Genomic DNA, 21270 nt, shown 5'->3' with positions numbered 1-21270 from the left:
CCACAATCCACAGCCTTGTCTTTTAATTCTTTGGACATATTTATTATTGTCTCGGTCAGCTCAGGCTGCTATAACAAATACCATAGATTGAATGGTTTGAACAATAGACTTTTATTTATTACAGTTCTGGAGGCTGGGACATCCAAGATTAAGGTGCCAACTGATTTGATTCCTGCTGAGGGCCCTCTTCCTGGTTTGCAAATGGCCTTCTGTTTACCATATCCTCACACTGTGGAGGGAGATCATCTCTCTCATGTCTCTTATCATAAGAGTACCAATCCCATTCATGAGGGCTCTACCCTCATGACCCAGTTACCTCCCAAAGGCCTCCTCCAAATAGCATCACATAAGGGATTAGGATTTCAACATATGAATTTTGGGGTATGTACACTTTCAGTTTATAGCAATCATTGCTATTTTAAAATCCAAGTCTGACCATTTCATTATCTGGATCTTCTGTGAGTCTATTTAAATTGTTTTTTTTTTCTCTTAGTTTTCAGTCAGTTCTTATATGCTCACATGCTTAGTTGTTTTGACTGAGTGCCAGACATTGTACTTGAAAATTTATAGAACTAATTTGAGGAGCTTGATTTTAATTACATATACCTACAGAGAAAGTATACATTTGTATCTGGCAGCCAGCTGGGCTAGGAGCACTAACAATCCCAGATCACTTTAATTCAATTAAGATTGAAATTGAAATGATTTGAAGCTGGGCTTTAGTTCCTGTGAGGGGGGTTAGTCTCTTTGTGGTTTATTCTTACTCCTAGTGTCAGGACTGGGACTAGTGTGAGGCACATGAGGTAACTTAGGTCATAACATTTGAAGAGACACTCATTCTCTTAAAGCCTTTTGCGGTCCCAACTGGGTGTTTTCCAGGACTTCTCATCCCAACAAGCCCTGGACTCTGGTTTTTGTTCTCACATCCTTGTATTTCTATCTCAAAGCTCCACTCGGCTTTTTAACTTCTTGGCCATCTTAAGGCATAAATGCCTTGAAGGAAAAATGGCACCAAATGATGGGCTCCATGCCTCTGGACTTCCTTTCTGTCTGGAATCTTGGGTATGCAAATCCTTGCTGTCTTTATAACTCACTGATTCTTTCCAACACGATTTAGACAGTGTTTTGTCCAGCTTTTACAGTTGTGCAGTGAGATGATTGGTCTGAAATAACCTAGCTCAGAATCACAGTGATCATTTTAAAGATCATAGTATCTTTTCTGAAAGAACTTAGAGTATAATGAGTAGAGACATAAAAAAGCAAAGCAAGTAAATTATAAATTAAGAAATAAACTACAAAGGTATCAAAAAGATGGTAGAAAATAAAGGAGGTGACTGATTTTTATAAGAATTATTAGAGAAGGGGCCGGGCGTGGTGGCTCACACCTGTAGTCCCAGCACTTTGGGAGGCCGAGGCGGGTGGATCACGAGGTCAGGAGATTGAGACCATCCTGGTTAACACAGTGAAACCCCATCTCTACTAAAAATACAAAAAATTAGCCGGGCGTGGTGGTGGGCGCCTGTAGTCCCACCTACTCGGGAGGCTGAGGGAGGAGAATCGCTTGAACCCAGGAGGCGGAGGTTTCAGTGAGCTGAGATCGCGCCACTGCACTCCAGCCTGGGAGACAGTGCGAGACTCCACCTCAAAAAAAAAAAAAAAAAAAAAGAATTATTAGAGAAGATATTTGAGGTAACATTAAAGAAAAGGAGTCAGCATACCAAAGATCCAGGGGTAGAGAATTACTGTATGAATTTGTATGAAAGCTCTAAGATAAGAAGAGATTATGCCTAGAAAAAGATGGCAGCCATTGTAAATGGACCAAAAAGCAAGGGGGAAGGTGGCTTGAGACAAGATAGGTGGAGACCAGATTATTCAGAGCCTTATAGACCATAATTTGAATTTTATTATAAGAAAAATAGGAAGCTGTTGTAGGTGTTTTATATTATCTTTTTTTTTTTTCCTTTTCTTTCCTTTTTTTTAAGATGGAGTCTCACTCTGTCGCCCAGGCGGGAGTGCAGTGGCGTGATCTTGGCTCACTGCAATCTCTGCCTCCCGAGTTCAAGAGATTCTCTTGCCTCAGCCTCCCGAGTAGCTGGGACTACAGGCATGTGCCACCATGCCTGGCTAATTTTTTTGTACTTTTAGTGGAGATGGGGTTTCACCATGTTGGTCAGGCTGGTCTCGAACTTCTGACCTCAAATGATCCACGTGCCTTGACCTCCCAAAGTGTTGGGATTACAGGCGTGAGCCACCGTGCCCAGCCTATATTATCTTTTAAATATAATATTTGATCCAAAATAATAATCCATAATACTAATTAAGTATAGAATAATATAATGCTACCAACCAGTTCTTAACCTAACCTAAAACATTATGGATAATTTGTATCTACTTATGAGTTTCTCTCCTGTCTCATCCTCCTGCCTGTTTCCCAGAAGTTAACTACTTCAATGGGTTTTGATTTTATTTTTTGCCTTTTGAAAATTAATTTTTTTAAAAAGTCATATATGTAGGATGCTTAAATAATGCATTATTTGATTTTGCTTACATTACCCACTATTATGTTTCTAAGACTCATCTATGCTGTTTCATGGCATTCCATTTGGTGAATATGCTGCAATTTTCATTTGTTTACTAATGGTCATTGGTTGTATTCTCTTTTTATTGCTGCATAACAAATTATCACAAACTTAGTTGTTTAAAACAATATCTATGTATTTTCTTACGGTAGGTCAGAAGTCTGGGCAGAGTGTAATTGAATTCATGAGGCTGGCCGGGCGCGGTGGCTCACGCCTGTAATTCCAGCACTTCGGGAGGCCGAGGTAGGCCGATCACGAGGTCAGGAGTTTGAGACCAACCTGGCCAACATGGTGAAAACTCGTCTCTACTAAAAATTTAAAAATTAGCCAGGCGTGGTGGCAGGCACCTGTAATCCCAGCTACTCAGGAGTCTGAGGCAGGAGAATCGTTGGAACCTGGGAGGCAGAGGTTGCAGTGAGCTGAGATCATGCCACTGCACTCCAGCCTGGGCGACAGAACAAGACTCTGTCTCAAAAAAAAAAAAAGAGATTTCACAAGGCTGAAATATAGGTGTTGGTCAGCGCATTCTCATTTAGAGGGGTCTCTTCCAAGTTTGTTCAGGTTGTTTGAAGAATTCAGTTTCTCATGATTATAGGAGCTTCTCTTCTTCTGGAACTCTCATAATGTGATAATTTGTTTGTTTAACAGTGTCCCATAAGTCCTGTAGCCTTTCTTTATTCTATTCTTTTTCATCTGCCTGTATTATTTCAATAGACCTTCTTTTAAGTTCAGAAACTATTTCTTCTGCGTGGCCTGGTCTCTATTGTACATTTCATTATTATTATTATTATTATTGTTATTATTATTATTATTATTATTAGTAGTAGTAGTAGTAGAGACAGAGTCTTGCTCTGTTGCCCAGGCTGGAGTGCGGTGGTACTATCTCGGCTCACTGCAACCTCCACCTCCTGGGTTCAAGCAGTTCTCGTGCCTCAGCCTCCGAGTAGCTGGAATTACAGAAGTGAGCCACCAAGCCTAATTTTTGTATTTTTACTAGAGACAGGGTTTCGCCTTATTGGCCAGCATGGTCTTGAACTCCTGATCTCAAATGATCCACTCACCTTGGCCTACCAAAGTGCTGGGATTACAGGTGTGAGCCACCGTACCTGGCCCACAATTTTACATTTTATTTCAGTCATTGAATTCTTCAGCTCTAGAATGTCCGTTTGGTTCTTTTTATATCTATTTATTTGTTGAATTTATCATTTAAATCATGAATTGTTTTCCTGATTTAATTGTCTGTCTGTATTCTCTTATATCTCGCTGAGTTTCCTTAAGATCATTATTTTTAATTTTTTTCTGACATTTCATGTATTTCCTTATGATCGGGGTCTGTTACTGGAAAATTATTGTTTTTATTGAAGGTGACGTTTCCTTGCTTTTTCCTGATTCATGTGTCCCTACATTGATTTCTATGCATCTGATGGAAAAGTCACCTCTTTCAGTCGTATGTAGTAGATTTCCCAGGGAAATATTTGTATGAATATTGTATGAGATCTTGGGATATCAGATTGGTGGGGCACATTGGCCCGGTTCTAGGTGGATCCAGTAGTTTAGTCTTCACATAGTTTTTTCGGCTATAATCTATATTAGTGGCATTTGCAAGTTTCTCAGTAGCCTAGGCTGAGAGAGTCTGTAGAGGTGGTGGTGTGACTTTGTCAGGGATGGTCTCACTGGGCTGTTTCTTAAATGGGTGGCATGCAGTGGCTTGTCTGACCTGGGAGTATTCCTGCCCAGAGCAACTTGTGGGGCTGTTTCTTAGGCGTCAGATGTGGGCACACAGCTGTTCAGCTGGCCTGGAATCCTATCTGCCAGGGGCAGCCTGTAGGGATGTTTCTTGGGCCTGAGATGTGGGGGCACAGCTGCTTTGCTGGCCTGGTGATGTGTCTGCTGGGGGCTGCCCACAGGGCCATTTCACAGGTCTGGGATGCAGGTACAAAGCTGCTCAGGGGCATGGCCACTGGAGGTAGCCTGAGGAGCTGTTTCTCAGGTCCTGGACATGGGCTCTTGGCTGCTTGCCCAGCCTGGGGACATGCCTGTCAGGGGCAGCCTGCAAGATGATTTCTCTGGCCCTTATTGGGGGTACAGGGCCATTGGGCAAGCCAGGGGTGCTACGGGGCTGTTTCTCAGGTCCTGAGCATGGGTGCATAGCCACCCTGTTGGCCCAGGGATATATCAGCTGCTCTGAGGCTCAAGAGTCTCTTCGGCTTGGGGGCATGCAGCAGTTTGGCCGGCTTAAGGACAGGTTCACCCTGGGTGAGAGTGGCAGTTTCAGTTCCTCCAGCTGGAAGTGTGGTGGCTGGGGTTGGTTTCCCTGCTGTGCAGGACCATAGTCACAGCTAGTACTAGACCCAGGCTCTGTGCAGCTGGGGTGTAGTGTTCAGTCACCTATGTGGGTTTGGAGGTGTAATGAAGATGGTGCTCCAGTGCTGGAGAGGTGCAGTGGCCACTGTCCCCCAGAGGAGAGTGCACTCCAAGATGGCACTGTGCTGTAGCAGCTTGGCTCACAGAGGTGGATCTGGGGGCAGCGGGGAGCATACCTTGTGTTCCTAATCCAGGGCAATGCAGCTATGTGAATTTCCAGCATCTCTTAACACTGTACTCAAGGCCTGTGAGGACTATGGGGTTCTGCTGTAGAAAGGATTGTTGATATTTGTGGTGGCAATGGGGGCTGGTGGGGATATTCTGCTAACCTTTTCCCGACAATGGGAAGTCCCTCCTGTGTCCAGGCTGATCTGATCCAGACAGAGGAGACAGGGCAGCAGAGGCTGTTTGCCTTCACACTGCCCTCCTGGACTTCCAGTCACCGCAGGTGTGTCTCCATTCCCCTGCTGCATGCCAGTGCTGTCCCTTTGACATTCCAGTCAAATCTTAGTTGTTTATTCAGTGCATTGGTCCTTTCTTGTGGGAGTGATAAGTGCCAGGCATCTCTAGTCAGCTATCTTGCCGGCATCATGGCTTGAAAAACCTGTATGAGTAGTGGGAGATAATACTAAGACAGTTGTAGATAAAAAATCCAGGGAAAATGCTACCAGTCGTTAAACATTTAGCGAATTAATTAGGAGGAGGTTGTTTTCACTGATATTTATTAAAGTTTAAAAGTGAAGTCGTCCTAGGTATGCAAAGGAAATAATTCAAATGCAATAGACAGTTGCTAGGGAGGTGGTGATAAGTGTAATTAAAAGGGCTCAGGTTATGATGTGTTAGCAATTTTGATATTTAAATCCTTGGAGTAGAAACCTGTAAGAAAAGGCATACATGTAAATGTGAGGCTTACAGTAATAAGCAAAAAAGTGGTCAAGAGTGTAGCTCTAAAGAGGCCTCCTATTTTTTTAATATCCTGGTCATCATTAAGGTTATGAATGATGGATCTGGAGCATATGAACAGCATAGCTTTGAAGAATGCATGTGTACAGATATGGAGAAATGCTAGATGTGGGTGATTAATACCAATAGTGACCTAGTTGGCTTGATGTGGAAAATGCGACCTTTTTGATGTCATTTTGTGTTAGGGCACAAATTGCTGAGAATAAAGTGTTAACAGCACCTAAGCATATTGTTAGGGTTTTAATTGTTTTGTTGTTTTCTATGAGTAGGTGAAAAGCAGATTAATAGGAAAATCCTGCTACAACTTCTGTGCTGGAATGGAGTAGGTCTGAGACAGGTGCTGGGCCTTCTATTGTTGGTGGTAATCATAAATGAAGGCCAAATTGGACAGATTAGCCAGTTGCTTCCAGAAGGAGCCCAATTAATGGAAAGATATAGGGTTTGGGTTGAGCATGAAAATTTGATGAAACTCCCATGTGTCTTAGAATAGTAAAAATCGTGCTATTGATAATAGAAATCTGATATCTCCAATGCAATATATAAAATAGCTTGGAGGGATGCTATACTTGCATCCCCTCTGCTGTATCATCATTTGATAAGTAAAAATGATATAATTCTCACCCCTTCTCATCCAATAGAGTTGCCAGTTGTCAGAGGTTGTTGGCAGTAACTGAAATTTGTATAAGGATGAGAAATATAAGTAAATATCTTAAAAATCAATGTTTGAATTTAAATCTATATATCATATTGAAAATGCTATGATTGATCATGTAACAGAAAGTGCCACTGGTACAGATATTATTGAGAAATAATGTAACTTGAAGCTGAGTGTTAGTTTTAAGGTTTGAATAGTTACTTGGGTTATTTCTTGGCCTAGTAAATGTATATTAGAGCTGGAATGAGACTGGTTATAAAAGCATATGATGTAGAAGTTTTTACATAGTGAGGGTATGAAATATCTTTATATGTGTTGGTAATAGTTATGATAATTTCTAAAATTAAGATAAGTGAAATGGTGATAAAGGAAGAGAATAAATATATTACTTTTTTGTTTTCTTGCTTTTATTTATTTTTATTATTTATTTATTTATATATATTTTTTAGACAGAGTCTCACTCTGTCACCCAGGCTGGTGTGCAGTGGTGTGAACTTGGCTCACTATAACTTCTGCCTCCCAGGTTCAAGCAATTCTCCTGCCTCAGCCTCTAGAGTAGCTGGGATTACAGGTGTGCACCACCATACCCTGCTAATTTTTGTATTTTTAGTAGAGACAGAGTTTCACCATGTTGGCCAGGCTGCTCTCAAACTCCTAACCTCAGGTGATCTGCCTGCCTTGGGCTCTCAAAGTGCTGGGATTACAGATGTGAGCCAAACACTTACTACTTTTTTGGAGTTGCATCTTTTTTTTTTTTTTTTTTCTTTTTGAAGTGGAGTCTTGCTTTGTCGCCCAGGCTGGAGTCAATGGCGTGATCTCGGCTCACTGCAAGCTCCGCCTCCCCGGTTCACGCCATTCTCCTGCCTCAGCCTCTCGAGTAGCTGGGACTACAGGTGCCCGCCACCACCCCTGGCAATTTTTTGTGTTCTTAGTAGAGACGGGGTTTCACCGTGTTAGCCAGGATGGTCTCGATCTCCTGACCTCGTGATCCGCCTGCTTCGGCCTCTCAAAGTGCTGGGATTACAGGCGTAAGCCACTGCACTTGGCCTGGAGTTGCATCATTTTTTTGGTCCCTAAAACCAATGGATTACTTGTATCCTTTAAAAGTTGATAAAGCCATATTGTTATATTAATATATGGGGGCATTATTAGCAGTTATCGCATACTTTCTCAGTAAATAAAGAGTTTTAAGCTTCTATTGTTTTATTTATAATCTGAATTTTTTAAAAAACAGTATGTAGGTCCTAGAATAATTTTGTCATTAAGTGATAGGAGTAGCAGAGGTAGATGTATAAAGCATTTTCTAATGTGAGTGATGGCTAATTTATTAATGTGATTGGTAAATTTTCCTTGTTGCATTGTAATTAATATGCAGAGGGAATATTAGGCTATAATTAATATATTAAGTCCTATTAATAATAATGGTAAAATTAAATCATGAAAATGATGCTGTAACTACACATAGTTCTCCGATTAGGTTGATGGTTGGTTAGGGCTAGATTGGTTAGGCTAGCTAATACTCATCATGTTGTTATTAAAGGGAGTAATGTCTGCAGTCCTTGAATGAAGAGCATATTTCAGCTATAAATTCATTCATAATTTGAGTTTGTGATGAAGAATAGTATGGATGAGGTGAGGGCATGGGCAATTATTAGGGTTATGGCTCCTATAAAAATTCGTGGAGCTTGGATGAAAATGGCTATAAATATCAGTGCTATATGATTTATGGATGAATATGTGATAAGTGATTGTTCTTATTGAGACAGAGTCTCGCTGTGTCTCCCAGGCTGGAATGAAGTGGCACGATCTTGGCTTCCTGCAACCTCTGCCTCCTGGCTTCAAGCTATTCTTGTGCCTCAGCCTCCTGAGTAGCTGGGATTACAGGCATGCGCTACCATGCCTGGCTAATTTTTGTATTTTTAGTAGAGACGGGGTTTTGCCACGTTGGCCAGGCTGGTCTCGAACTCCTGGCCTCAAGTGATCCATCCACTTCGGCTTCCCAAAGTGCTGGGATTACAGGCGTGAGCCACCAAGCCTGACTGTGATAAGTGATTTTAAGTCTATTTGGTGTAAACAAATAGAGTGTGTTATAATTATTCATCACAGGGATACTATATGAAATGGATAAGCTATATATTCCATTAGTGGGTTTGGAATTATAGTAATTCGTATTATATTAAAGCCTGCTAATTTTATGGCTGCAAAAACTGTGGATTCAGCAACTGGAGTTTCTGTGTGTACTTTGTTAGTCAGAGATAGAAACTATAAAGGGGTATTTTGACCATAAATGCTATAATGCATGCTAATCATAAAAGACTATTATGTCAAGAGCTGAGTTTGAACACAGTAACAGGTTATTAAAAAGTGTAATGAGCATGTGGAGTTTTGGATAAAAATTAATGATACGAGTTGAGGTAAAAAACCAATTAGTGTGTAGAACAGGAAATAGAGCCCTGGATTTAATCATTCTCTTTTGTTTCCTTATCAGAGAATAATAATTAGAGTTGGAATTAGTGTTGCTTCAAAGAGAATGTAAAATAGATTTAGTTCTGTGGCAGTAAATGTTATGATTAAGAATAAATGTAGAAAGATTAATATTGAAATATGTAGCTTTTTCATATATATGATTCTTTGGAGAGATGATGTTAACTTGCTATAATTATTAGGGGAAGTAATCAATTTGTTAGTATAATGAAATGGAGGCTGATAGTGAGTTGGAGAAAAAAAACTAATGAAAAGTTTAGGTTATTTTTACTAAATTGGCTTAAGAGGAATAATTTGATGAAACTAATTAGTAAGCAGTGCATAGTTGTGTGAATTCAAATTTTAGAATTTTTAGAATATCGTGTCACTGGCATAAGTATAATTGTGGGTACAATAATTGCTAGCATTGGAGAAGATTTGAGTTTTATATGTAATCTGAGCCATATGTACTAGATACCATTGTTAGTAATGCCAGGCCTATGGCAGCCTCACAGGCTGCAAATACTAGTAAAATGATAGGTATTATGGTGGATAAGATAAAGCATATATTTAAAATTACAGGGCTTCCTAGAATAAACAGTGATAGTATTATACATTTTAAACATAGTAATGGAGATATTAGGTGTGATCCCATTATACTAGTAGTCCTATTAGGGATGTGATGTAAACTAGAATGATACTGATATAAATTGAAAGCATATTGGTAATTATGCTTACCATATGAGTCAGAATTATTTGTTGTAATTTAAACTTATTGCCATACTTAAGTCACTCATTCTAGTCCATCTTGGATTCATTCATAAGCTTAGGCCTAAGTCTGGCATGGAGTTTAAAATTAGAGCTATAGTAAGAATAACTTTTGGATTACTTGAGATGCTCATGGTAGTAGTAATAGGAGGGAAATTTCTAGGTTGAATAATAGAAATGTAATAGTTAATACAAAAAATTTTCTGGAAATGGCAGGCAGAGAGTGCCTATTAGATCAAATCCACATTTGTATGAGCTTGATTTTTCTATATAGATGTTTAGTTGTGGGAAGCAGAATGTGATGATTACAAGTAGTCGTGCTAATGATGTATTAGTTGCTAAAGTTAATGTAAGGTTAATTATTATTTTCCAGCTTAGACTGAAGCTAACTGATTGGAAGTCAGTTGTACAGTTAATACTAAAAGAATAGGAACTTCATCAATAGAAATGTACAGAAATAGTCATTACATCTGTAAGATATCATTATTAGGTAACTTGGTTACCTAAAAACTTTGGTTTTGAAAACCAAAATGGTGGTTAAATGTTAAGTTGACATAAGAAGAAGAGGATAAGGAAGTTGGAGCTGATAATTACATGTAGTCATTGGAAGCCTGTTACTATGAAGAATATTGAGTCATTTACACCATCACAGATGGTAAAGGATGTTTTGAAGTGTTCTAAGATTTGTAATAATATAAAAGAAATGCCAACTGAAATTGTGATGAAGAGAGCTTGAAGTATATGTTTACGGATTTCTTCTATTAAGCTATGGTGCACTTGGGTGATTGATACTCCTGAGGCTAACAGGACTGATGTATTGAGTAGTTAAACTTCTAGGAGAATAAGTGGGTGAATACCTGTTGGTGGTCAGCAACCTCCCAGTTCTGGGGTCGGGGCTAGGCTTGAGTGATAGAAGGCTCAGAAAAAAACATGTGATATGTTAAATTATTCTGTATTAGAGGCATTTTTGAATGATTAATGTATGGAGGCCTTGCAATGCACTTTCTCAGCTATCTCATCATCACTGGTAGACGGTTAATGTATTAGTTAGTAGACCTACACATAAAATAATCAAGTTAAAGTGAAATAATATTACTAAGATGTCATGAATAGAGTTAATAATATTCCTGTACGTGGTCAGGAGCTAGGATTAACTATATGGTCAGTGTAGGACTATTGGGTCATATAGTAAAGACTATCCAGGAGTGTGGAATCATAAGCTTGAATTGGGGCTACAGCAAATTCAAGAAGAGTGAGTAAAATTACATTTATAAAGATGATAAATGTAATTGAGGCTGTTGCAAAGATAATGTTAATAGAGTTAAATCTTGAACAATGGAAGGTTAGGGTTGCCACCCCCTACCCATGCAGTGGAAAATCCATATATAACTTTTGACTCCCTTACAACTTAACTGCTAATAGCCATGGTTGACTGGAAGCCCCACCAGTAACATAAACAGTCAGCAAATATTTCATGTTTTACAAAAAGTGCAAAGTTTTTGCACCTGCTGGTGTGGTTTCAGCAATGGCTTCATGAATTTTTCTTTCTTCTTTTCTTTAACAATAGTCCTTATGCTGGATTCATTTATCTTGAAATGGTGGGCAACCTCAATCTATGGTACATATCAAGCAACTCAACTTATTCTTGTAATGTCATAATTTTTCTCTGTTTCTTAGGAGCACTTCTAGCATCACTAGTGGCACTTCGTACAGGTCCCATGGTGTTATTCAAGGTTTACACTACGAAGCTCAATGAAAAATATACAAGGGCTGGGCGCAGTGGCTCACACCTGTAATCCCAGCACTTTGGGAGGAGAGGATTCCCTGAGTTCTGGAGTTTGAGACCAGCCTGGGCAACACGGTGAAACCTCATGTCACAAAAAATACAAAACTTAGCCAGGCGTGGCATGCACCTGTAGTTACTCAAGGCTGAGGTGGGAGAAGTACTTGGGCCTGGGGGGTGGAGCCGAGATCACACTGGGCCGAGATCGCACCACTGCATTCCAGCCTGGGCAACAGAACTAGACTGTGTCCCAAAAAAGAAAAAAAAAAGAAAGAAACAAAGAAACAAAGAAAACAGAAAGAAAGAAACAAGAAAGAAAAATACACAAGAACCACGAGAGATCACTTTTTTTTTTTTTAGACGGAGTTTCCCTCTTGTTGCCCAGGCTGAAGTGCGATGGTGCGATCTCAGCTCACTGCAACCTCCGGCTCCCAGGTTAAAGCGATTCTCCTGCCTCAGCCTCCTGAGTAGCTGGGATTACAGGCATGCACCACCATGCCCGGCTAATATTTTTTGTATTTTTAGTAGAGATGGGGTTTCTCCATGTTGGTGAGGCTAGTCGAGAGATCACTTTTTACAATGACATGCATTTATTTACTGGAGAGACATCTCACACAGAGTTGATTAGTGTCACATGGCATTAAAAGTGAATACTCACAATGCCTGAGCTCTCTGCTATAGCAAGAATAGGTGACTACAAAATTATTACAGTAGTACAGTATGAACTACAGTTAATTTATGCAGTTATGATTTAATACAGCATCTTTACATTTGTTTACATTTCTCTCAATTGCAAATGGCACCATGTATAATCTCTATGTGCATGAGTTTTACATTTTATAATAAATCTGTGTATATTTTATGGTAGTAAATGATAAAATAGAGTAGTACTTTATAATAGACTAGTACTTTAAAATAGCAGTACTTTAAAATAGACTAGTACTTTATAATAAATGTCTATGTGCATACATTTTAAATTTTATAATAAATCTGTGTATATTTTATGGTAGTAAATGATAAAATAGACTAGTACATATATTTTATGTATTCATGACATACTAACTGAAACATTTTTAAAGAAATATTTCTAGGCTATGCAGCTCATCTGTGAGTTTTTTCAAATTGTCACAAATCTCAAACAATTTTCGAATATATTTATCGAAAGAAATCCACATATAGGTGGACGTGCACAGTTCAAGCTCATGTTGTTCAAAAATCAACTGTGCTAATGTGGCTCCACCAATTAAATGCACGAATGGATAGCTGTAATACTGGCTGTTAGTGGTAGAGCTGCAGCCACTATGGGTTGAGTAAAAAGTCTCAATAATTACTAGTACAGGGATAAGTGGAATGGGTTTTCCTTGTGGTAGGAAGTGGGCCAGTGTTGCTTTTGTTTTGTGGTGGAAACCAGTAGTTACTGTTCCTGCTCATAGTGGGATAACCATACCTAGATATATTGATAACTGGGTGATTGGTGTAGATGAATGAGTTAATGATCCAAATAAATTTGTTGAGCCAATGAAAATAGGATAAAGGAAATTAATATTAGAAATCAAGTTTGTTGTTTTATATTATGGAATGTTATCACTTGCTTTAATACAAGTTACACTAATCATTGTATAGAGATTAGTCGATTACTAATTAGGCAATTGGGAGCAGGGAATAGAATGTTTGGGAGTGAAATGATGAGGATACTAGGTGGTCCTACTATTGTGGGAGTAATGAAAGAGATAAATAAATTTTCATTCACTTTTTTTCTTAGGGGTTTCATGTTTTGGTGCTTCAATATTTTTTGGTGACAGGTTTAAAGAGTAGGTATATTTTGAAATTTTTAATTGAAATAGGCTAAATAGGGCTAGAATTATTGAAAAAAGTGATAAATTATGTTGATGTAGCTAATTGTGGCATATTGTTGTGGAAAGATCAATGCTTTCATTCTTTAACTTAAAAGGTTAATGCCACTTAGCTTCACGATGACATAGGTGCCGATCAGTTTTTGCAGCACTAATTCAAGTACGATAGGCGTAAAGCTGTGATTTGATCCACAAATTTCTGAGCATTGTCCATAGTATAGGCCTGGTCGTGTGGATGTTAGAGTTGCTTGATTTAAACATCCTGGAATTTAATCTGTTTTTAGGCCTAATGATGGAACAGCTTATGGATGTAATACATTTTTGAATGAGATTAATATGAAAATTGACATTTCCATAAGTAGGACTACTCAAATTATCAACTTCTAGTGGTCATAAATCTCCTGGTTTAAGGTCTGTTGTAGGGATTATATAAGAATCAAACTTCAGGTCTTTGTGGTCTGTATATTTATACTAAATATCATTGGTAGCCTATGGTTTTTACAGTTGGGGAAGAGATACTCATTTTACCTATCATATATAGGATTCATAAAGACAGTAAAGTAATTAGGATTAAAATAATAGCGAGTAAGATAATTCATACTGTTTCTACTTCTTAAGCATCTATTTTGTGTGGGTTAGTTTAGTTGTTAGTATTAATGAAATAACATAAAGGACTAAAGAGCTAATTAAGAAAACGATTATTACAGTGTGATTTTGTAAGTGTAGTTCTTCTATAATAGATGATGCTGCATCTTGAAAGCCTGACTGGAATAGGTATGCCACAAAGATATAAAGAATTTTAACCTATAAATTAACTTTGACAAAGTTATGTAACATTTTTACTAGTATCTTGCTTGTTGAAAAAGTCATAATGGTTATGAAGCTAGCCTGAAACCAGTTATAGGCGGTTTGACTCCTTGCTTTCTTATTTTTAGCTTCTATGTATATGGGCTTTTCGATTGTATAATATGGTTATGGGTGGCCATGAAATCATTCGAAATTTTTAGATGAGAGTTCCACCACTGACACTTCCCATTTTGAAGTGAAGCCTTCTCAGATTATGAAAATTATTAATATTAATGTTATTAATTAAATAAATCAGCCTATTGATGAAATGGTGTTTCATGTTGTATATACATTAGGGCAGTGACCTGTAGTGGACCAGAAGTGTAAGGTCTTACACTTTAGTTTCTGAAAAAAATACTTAAAATATTATTTTGAACTCATAGATTTAAACATTTGATAGGCTGCAATCCATTGCAGGTTTTAATCTTTGTTAAAGTGTGTTGGTCTATTTTATGTGACATTAATTTGCCTGAATTTTTTGCAAGAGAATTGGCTTAGAAAACTCCTCTAGCTTCACAGATTCACACTTCTGATGTTTTCATTTGGCTGGGGTGTGTGTGTGTGTAGTATAATGGAATGCTTTTTAAGATTTCCTGGGGTCCTGTCCTGGAAGAGATACTTGGCTGGTCAGTTTTGAGCATTCATAGTCGTTAGACTGCTCCAGGCCCTTTAGATCTTAGCATGAATCCTGAAATGAGAAAAGCCCTCCCAGTTTCAACTGCTATTCTCAAATTGTGTCTGCACACTACTGGATTTTTGTACTAAAACTATATTTTATTTGTAATGTTCACATCTATATTCATGAATGAGATTAAACTGTAATTTTTCTTTTTTGTAATGTCTTTGTCAGGTTTTATTGTCAAGGCCATTATGTCCTCATGAAATGAACTGGGAAACATTCCCTGTCTTCCATTTAATCCTTGTTAATTATATCTTTAAGGTATTCAAGCTTTTTGAAGTTTCTTGGATTAGAAGATACATCCTTTTTTTCACTTGTTTTATTGTGGAAGATATTGTATATGTATTGAATAATTATATATATATATATATATATATATATATATATATATATATATATAGTGTTATGGACTGAATGTTTGTGTCTCCCTTCAAATTCATATGTTAAAATCCTAGTCCCCAGTGTGATGTTATTTGGAGGCATTGCCTTTGGAAGATAATTAGGGTTAGATTAGGTCATGAGGGTAGGACTGTTACAATGATGGGATTAATGCCCTCATAAAAAGAGAGACACAAGATTCATCTCTTTCCACTATGTGAGGATATAAGAAAGCCATCTGCAAACAGTGAAGACTACTCTCACCAGACACTGGATCTGCCAGCACCTTGATCTTGGACTTCCTGGCCTCTAGAACTGTGAGAAATAAATGTATATTGTTTTGGGGAGGGATAGCATTAGGAGAAATACTTAATGTAAATGATGAGTTGATGGGTGCAGCAAACCAACGTGGCACATGTATACCTATGTATCAAACCTGCACGTTGTGCACAAGTACCCTAGAACTTAAAGTACATTAAAAAAAAAGTCTGTTGTTTAAGTCACCCAGTCTATTGTATTCTGTTATAGCAGCTCAAACTGACTAAGACGTATAGTTTAAATACTAAGAGTAATATATATTGAATAATTTCTATAACAAGTATGTATAGCCTAAATAATGATAATAACGCCATTGTGTACATATTTATGATTCAGGTTAAGAAATACACCACCAGTAATATCAGAAATACATTCTGTGTACCCTTCTGAGGTTACATCCCTCTCCTTAACCATCCCCAGGTAACTAGTACCTTGATTTTTGTTGTAATCATTCCCTGTCCTTTGACTGTATCCCTAGACAATATATTGTTGGTTTGTCTCTTTTAGAACATTTTATAAATGGATCACATTGCAAGTATTCTTCTGTGAATCATACCATATGTATTCTTCTATCACTTGCTTTTTTCATTCATAACTGATTTCTTTCTTTAGGCTGGAAAAGATGAAAAAAGAATATAGAAATCTGAATACATGGATAGATAAAGCTAACTATTTAGAAAGCATTCTAATGCCAAAATTGGAACATAAGGATTCTGAGGTAATTGACATAATACATTCTCCTATATATAGCTTTTAATACTTTTTATTAAGAATGGGATTATGATAATTAAAAGTGATGATCAAGTTTTTTGTCCTTGATATATAAAATATTTTTCATGGTTCAGGTACTTACCTGTTTTGATAATGTGCCATTCAATGAATATTTATTGATAATTTATAGGGTTTAATAGTTACTGATAATTTATAAGGATATCATTCATATACCATACAAATGACCAATTTAAAGTATAGAACTCAGTGGCATTTAGTGTATTCACTGAGTTGTGTATCCATCACCACAGTCAATTTTAGAACGTTTTTATCACCTGCAAAAGCAACCCCATACCCTTTAGCCAATACCTCCCAATTTTTCCATCCCCTCCACTAGCCCTAGGCAGCAATTAGTCAACTTTCTAACTGTACAGCTTTAGCCTATTCTAGACATTTCATATAAATGGAATCATACAATGTGTTGTTCTTTGTGATTTGCCTCTTTCGCTTGCTATGTTTTTAAGTTTCACCCCTGTTGTAGCATGTACCAGTATTTCATTCTTTTCTCTCTCCAGATAACATTCTATTATTTGGATATGCCACATTTTGTTTATGCATTCCTCAGCTGATGGACATTTAGTTTGTTTCTACTTAAAAGCTATTATGAATAATGCTGCTGTGAACATTTATGTGCAAGTTTATGTGTGAACAAATGTTTTCAATTCTCTGGGGTATATATAAAGGAGTGGAAGCTGGACTGTGTCATAATTTCCTGTTTTGATTTATGAGGAGCTTCCAAACTGTTTTCCACAGCAGCTGCATCATCGTACATTCCAACTAGCAATGTATGAAGGATCAACATCTTCATCTACCCTTTTTAACTTCTAAAAATTATTATTATACCCATCCTAGTGGGTTTGAAGTGGTATCTCATTGTAGGTTTGATTTGCATTTCTCTAATGACTAATGATGTGAACATCTTGCATGTGTTTATTGGACATTTGTATACCTTCTTTGGATAAAGTTTATTCAAATCCTTTGCCAATTTTAAAATTGAGTTATTTTCCTTTTTATTGTTAAGTTGTAAGAGTTCTTTGTATATTCTGGACATTAAACCCTTATCAGAAATATGAGTAAGGTTTGATATTTAGAAATATACTCTAACCTGTACATGTTGACTTGGAAATAAAGGATTCATAGCTCTCTCAATGGATGGATAAAACATTGACTATGATCATAGTCTAAAATGTTAGTTATAACATATTGATATTTTCATTTTTTTATGCCTCTGTGATAATTGGGCAGAGTTGTGCTGCTGTTGGATAAACTGATTAGTATTTACCAATACACTATTCATATTTTAGAGACACTTTGGAGGACTTTTTATTAAAGGGACTAAGAACTTAGGGTTCTTTTTAAAAGATCAGTATTTTATAAGTGCCCACTGATCACTTTACCTTATAATTCTCCTTGGAATTTTGTAAAGAGACACATCACTTTTAAGTCATAGGCCATAATGTATTCTAATAAAAAAAGTAATCTGTTTCCTGGGGGTATCTTCTCATACCCCCTGAAGTTACAATATTATGTAATTTATCTTGTAATATTCATCTCCTACATTCATCACTCAAATACTCTATCCATTCTTGGATACACTTTGGAACATCAACTCCTAGCCAGAGTATGTGGCTCCTTAAAATAGTGCTATTTGAATTGCTTTTCTCACAAATCCATCTCCTTCTTGTCTTCTGTAAATTTGGGTGTGGAGGAAGGTGTATTGTATTAAAGTAGTTATGAAGGCAGAGGAAAATGTTTTCGTTCTTTAAATATTTTCCCATATATATATTTTTTTCTTTTTTTTTTGCTTCTAGGAAACTAATATAGATGAGGCATCTGAAAACATGAAAAGTAATCAACCTGAAGAGGAGCTTGAAAATATTGTAGGAGTAGGTAAGAAACTACTTTGATTTTTTTATTATTAAGATAATTGAAATCAAAGTGATTATATCACAAAAAGACAATTAGTAATTTGCTTTAAGTAGATTTCTGTTTTGCTAGGAAATAAATATGCATTTCACTATAGTTGGCATATGGTAAGTGTGATAATTTTAAAGAAAAGTGTTAGACCCTATTAAGAGTTTTAAAAAGTTTTAAGGCCGGGCACGGTGGCTCATGCCTGTAATCCCAGCACTTTGGGAGGCCAAGGTGGGTGGATCATGAGGTCAGGAGTTCAAGACCAGCCTGGCCAAGATGGTGGAACCCTGTCTCTACTAAAAATACAAAAAATTAGCCAGGCGCGGTGGCAGGTGCCTGTAATCCCAGCTACTTAGGAGGCTGAGGCAGGAGAATTGCTTGAACTTGGAGGCCGGAGGTTGCAGTAAGCCGAGATCTTGCCACGGCACTCCAGCCTGGGTGACAGAGTGAGACTCCATCTCACACAAAAAAAGACGTTTTAATGCTGCTTTATTTTTAAATTTTATTATTATTATTATTATCTGAGACAGGGTCTAGTTCTGTCACCCAGGCTGGAGTGCAGTTGCACAACCACAGCTCACTGCAGCCTTGACCTCCCAGGTTCAATCAGTCTTCCCACCTTAGCCTCCCAAGTAGCTGGGACTACAGGCACACGCCACCATGCCTGGCTAATTTTTGTTTTTTTTTTTTTTTTTTTTTTTGTAGAGACAGGATTTTGCCATGTTGCCCATGCTGATCTCAAACTCTTGAGCTCAAGCAATCCTCCTGCCTTGGCTTCCCAAAGTGCTGAGATTATAGGCATAAGCCACCACGCTTGGCCAATGCTCCTTTACTTTTTTAAGGATGAGAAAAAAGTTAAAATATTAACTATGACCTGTGAAAAGGCATTTTTATTAGACATTGTGAACTATAGAGCTATTGGTCTCTTTTATGTAGAGGAGTGTGTTTATGCAGAGGAATGTGTGTGTGTGTGTGTGAAAAAGAAAGTGTGGCAGAGGAAGAAGGAGAGGAAATTAGATTAGCATTACATTTGAGAATTTATCATAAAGTATCAGTAAGAGATTTAATAAGTGGACTGTTCATGCAGTCTTTTAAAAATCTCTTAAATTCACTAAGAAAGCAAGTTAAACCCAGCCATCCCATTACTGGGTATGTACCCAAAGGATTATAAATCATGCTGCTCTAAAGACACATGCACACATATGTTTATTGCGGCACTATTCACAATAGCAAAGACTTGGAACCAAACCAGATGTCCAACAATGATAGACTGGATTAAGAAAATGTGGCACATATACACCATGGAATACTATGCAGCCATAAAAAAGGATGAGTTCATGTCCTTTGTAGGGAAATGGATGAAGCTGGAAACCATCATTCTGAGCAAACTATCACAAGGACAAAAAAACGAACACTGCATGTTCTCACTCATAGGTGGGAAATGAACAATGAGAACACTTGGACACAGGAAGGGGAACATCACACACTGGGGCCTGTCGTGGGATGGGGGCAGTGGGGAGGGATAGCATTAGGTGATATACCTAATGTAAATGATGAGTTAATGGGTGCAGCACACCAACATGGCACATGTATACATATGTAACAAATCTGCATGTTGTGCACATGTACCCTAGAACTTAAAGTATAATAATAAAAAAAAGAAAGCAAGTTAAAGTATAGTACTACACTTTAAAATACATAATAATATTTCTTTATCTTTGTTTGCGGATGGCAGGATCTTACATATAGAAAATTCTGTAGACTCCACACAAAAAGACCTGTTAGAACCAATACATGAATTCAGTAAAGTTGCAGGAGATAAAACCAACACAGAAAAATCAGTTGTGTTTCTATACACTAACAATGAACTATCCAAAAAAGAAATCAAGAAAATAATTTCAGTTTACAATAGCATCAAAAAGAATAAAATAATTAGGAATAAACTTTTCAAAGGAGGTCAAAGACCTTGCACGCTGAAAACTAAAAAACATTGATAATGAAATTAAGGATAAGAAAATAAAGGGAAAAATATCCTGTGTTCATGAGTTTGAAGATTTAATACTCTGAAAAATGTTCATACTACCCAAAGCAGTCTACAGATTCAGTGCAATCTCTATCAAAATTCTAATGGTGTTTTTCACAGAAGTAGAAAAAGCAATCCTAAAATTTATGTGGAACCACAGAGGACTCTAGATAGTCAAAACAGTCTTGAGAAAGAAGAACGTGGAGGTATCACACGTTCTGATTTCAAAATGTATTACAAAACTATAGCAATTAAAATAGCATGGACTGGCATAAAGATAAACATATAGATCAATAGAATAGAAGAGAGAGCCTAGAAATAAACCCATGCAAATGTGATGAACTGATCTTTGAGAAGTGTGCCAAGAATACACAATGAGGAAAGAATAGTCTTTTCAGCAAATGCTGTTGGGAAAACTGGATATTCACATGCAAAAGAATTGAAATTAGACTTTTGCTTAACACCATAAACAAAAATCAATTCTCAATGGATTAATGACTTAAATGTAAGACTGGAAACTGTAAAACTCCTAGAAGAAAACATAGGGGAAAATCTCATTGACACTGGTGTTGGCAATGATTTATTGGATAAGACACCAAAGGCACAGGCAACAAAAACAAAAACAGACAGTGGGGCTATATCAAATTAAAAAGCTTCTACACAGTAAAGGAAACAACAGAGTGAAGAGGAAACCTACAGAATGGGGGAATATATTTGTAAACCATATATTTGTTAAAGGGCTAATATTCCAAAACATATAAGGAAACTTTTCAACTCAATAGCAAAAAAATAAATAAATAAAAAATGGACTGAGCACTTGAATACATATTTATCCAAAGAAGACATTACAAATGTCCAATGGGTATACAAAAACTGTTCATCATCATTAATCATCAGGTAAATACAAATCAAA

The 21270-nt window shown here is 37.2% G+C and overlaps 1 protein-coding gene, 1 long non-coding RNA gene and 1 pseudogene across 18 annotated transcripts in view; 1 reads left to right on the top strand and 2 right to left on the bottom strand.

The window, feature by feature from the left end:
- Positions 1-21270, top strand: part of C2CD6 (C2 calcium dependent domain containing 6) — a 133064-nt gene that overhangs the window by 56644 nt on the left and 55150 nt on the right. For 12 of the 17 annotated variants that reach the window (XR_010150194.1, XR_010150195.1, XM_016950298.4 and 9 more), the window contains 2 exons: positions 16262-16367; positions 18232-18310. Coding sequence is in view for 14 of the 17 variants with exons in the window: in XM_016950298.4 (XP_016805787.3) it covers positions 16262-16367; positions 18232-18310 (185 nt within the window). In the remaining 3 variants the exon portion in view is untranslated. Of the gene's footprint in view, positions 1-15985; positions 16070-16261; positions 16368-18231; positions 18311-21270 lie in introns of all 17 variants that reach the window. The other 5 variants (XR_010150193.1, XM_016950294.4, XM_063791531.1 and 2 more) reach the window with 1 other exon arrangement.
- The window catches only part of LOC107973885 (uncharacterized), a 48001-nt gene continuing 30611 nt past the window's right edge, over positions 3881-21270 (bottom strand). The window contains exons 3-5 of the long non-coding RNA XR_010150209.1: positions 16081-16262; positions 6528-6576; positions 3881-5547 (exon numbers count right to left, since the gene is read on the bottom strand). This is a non-coding gene — a long non-coding RNA (uncharacterized LOC107973885). The remainder of the gene's footprint in view (positions 5548-6527; positions 6577-16080; positions 16263-21270) is intronic.
- On the bottom strand, positions 10966-13346 carry LOC134807961 (ATP synthase subunit a-like; annotated as a pseudogene).

This window comes from Pan troglodytes, chromosome 13 (genome assembly GCF_028858775.2).
Source record: "Pan troglodytes isolate AG18354 chromosome 13, NHGRI_mPanTro3-v2.0_pri, whole genome shotgun sequence".
Lineage (NCBI taxonomy): Eukaryota > Metazoa > Chordata > Mammalia > Primates > Hominidae > Pan > Pan troglodytes.
Note: the sequence above shows the minus strand (reverse complement) of the source record. Positions and strands in the feature narration are given on the sequence as shown.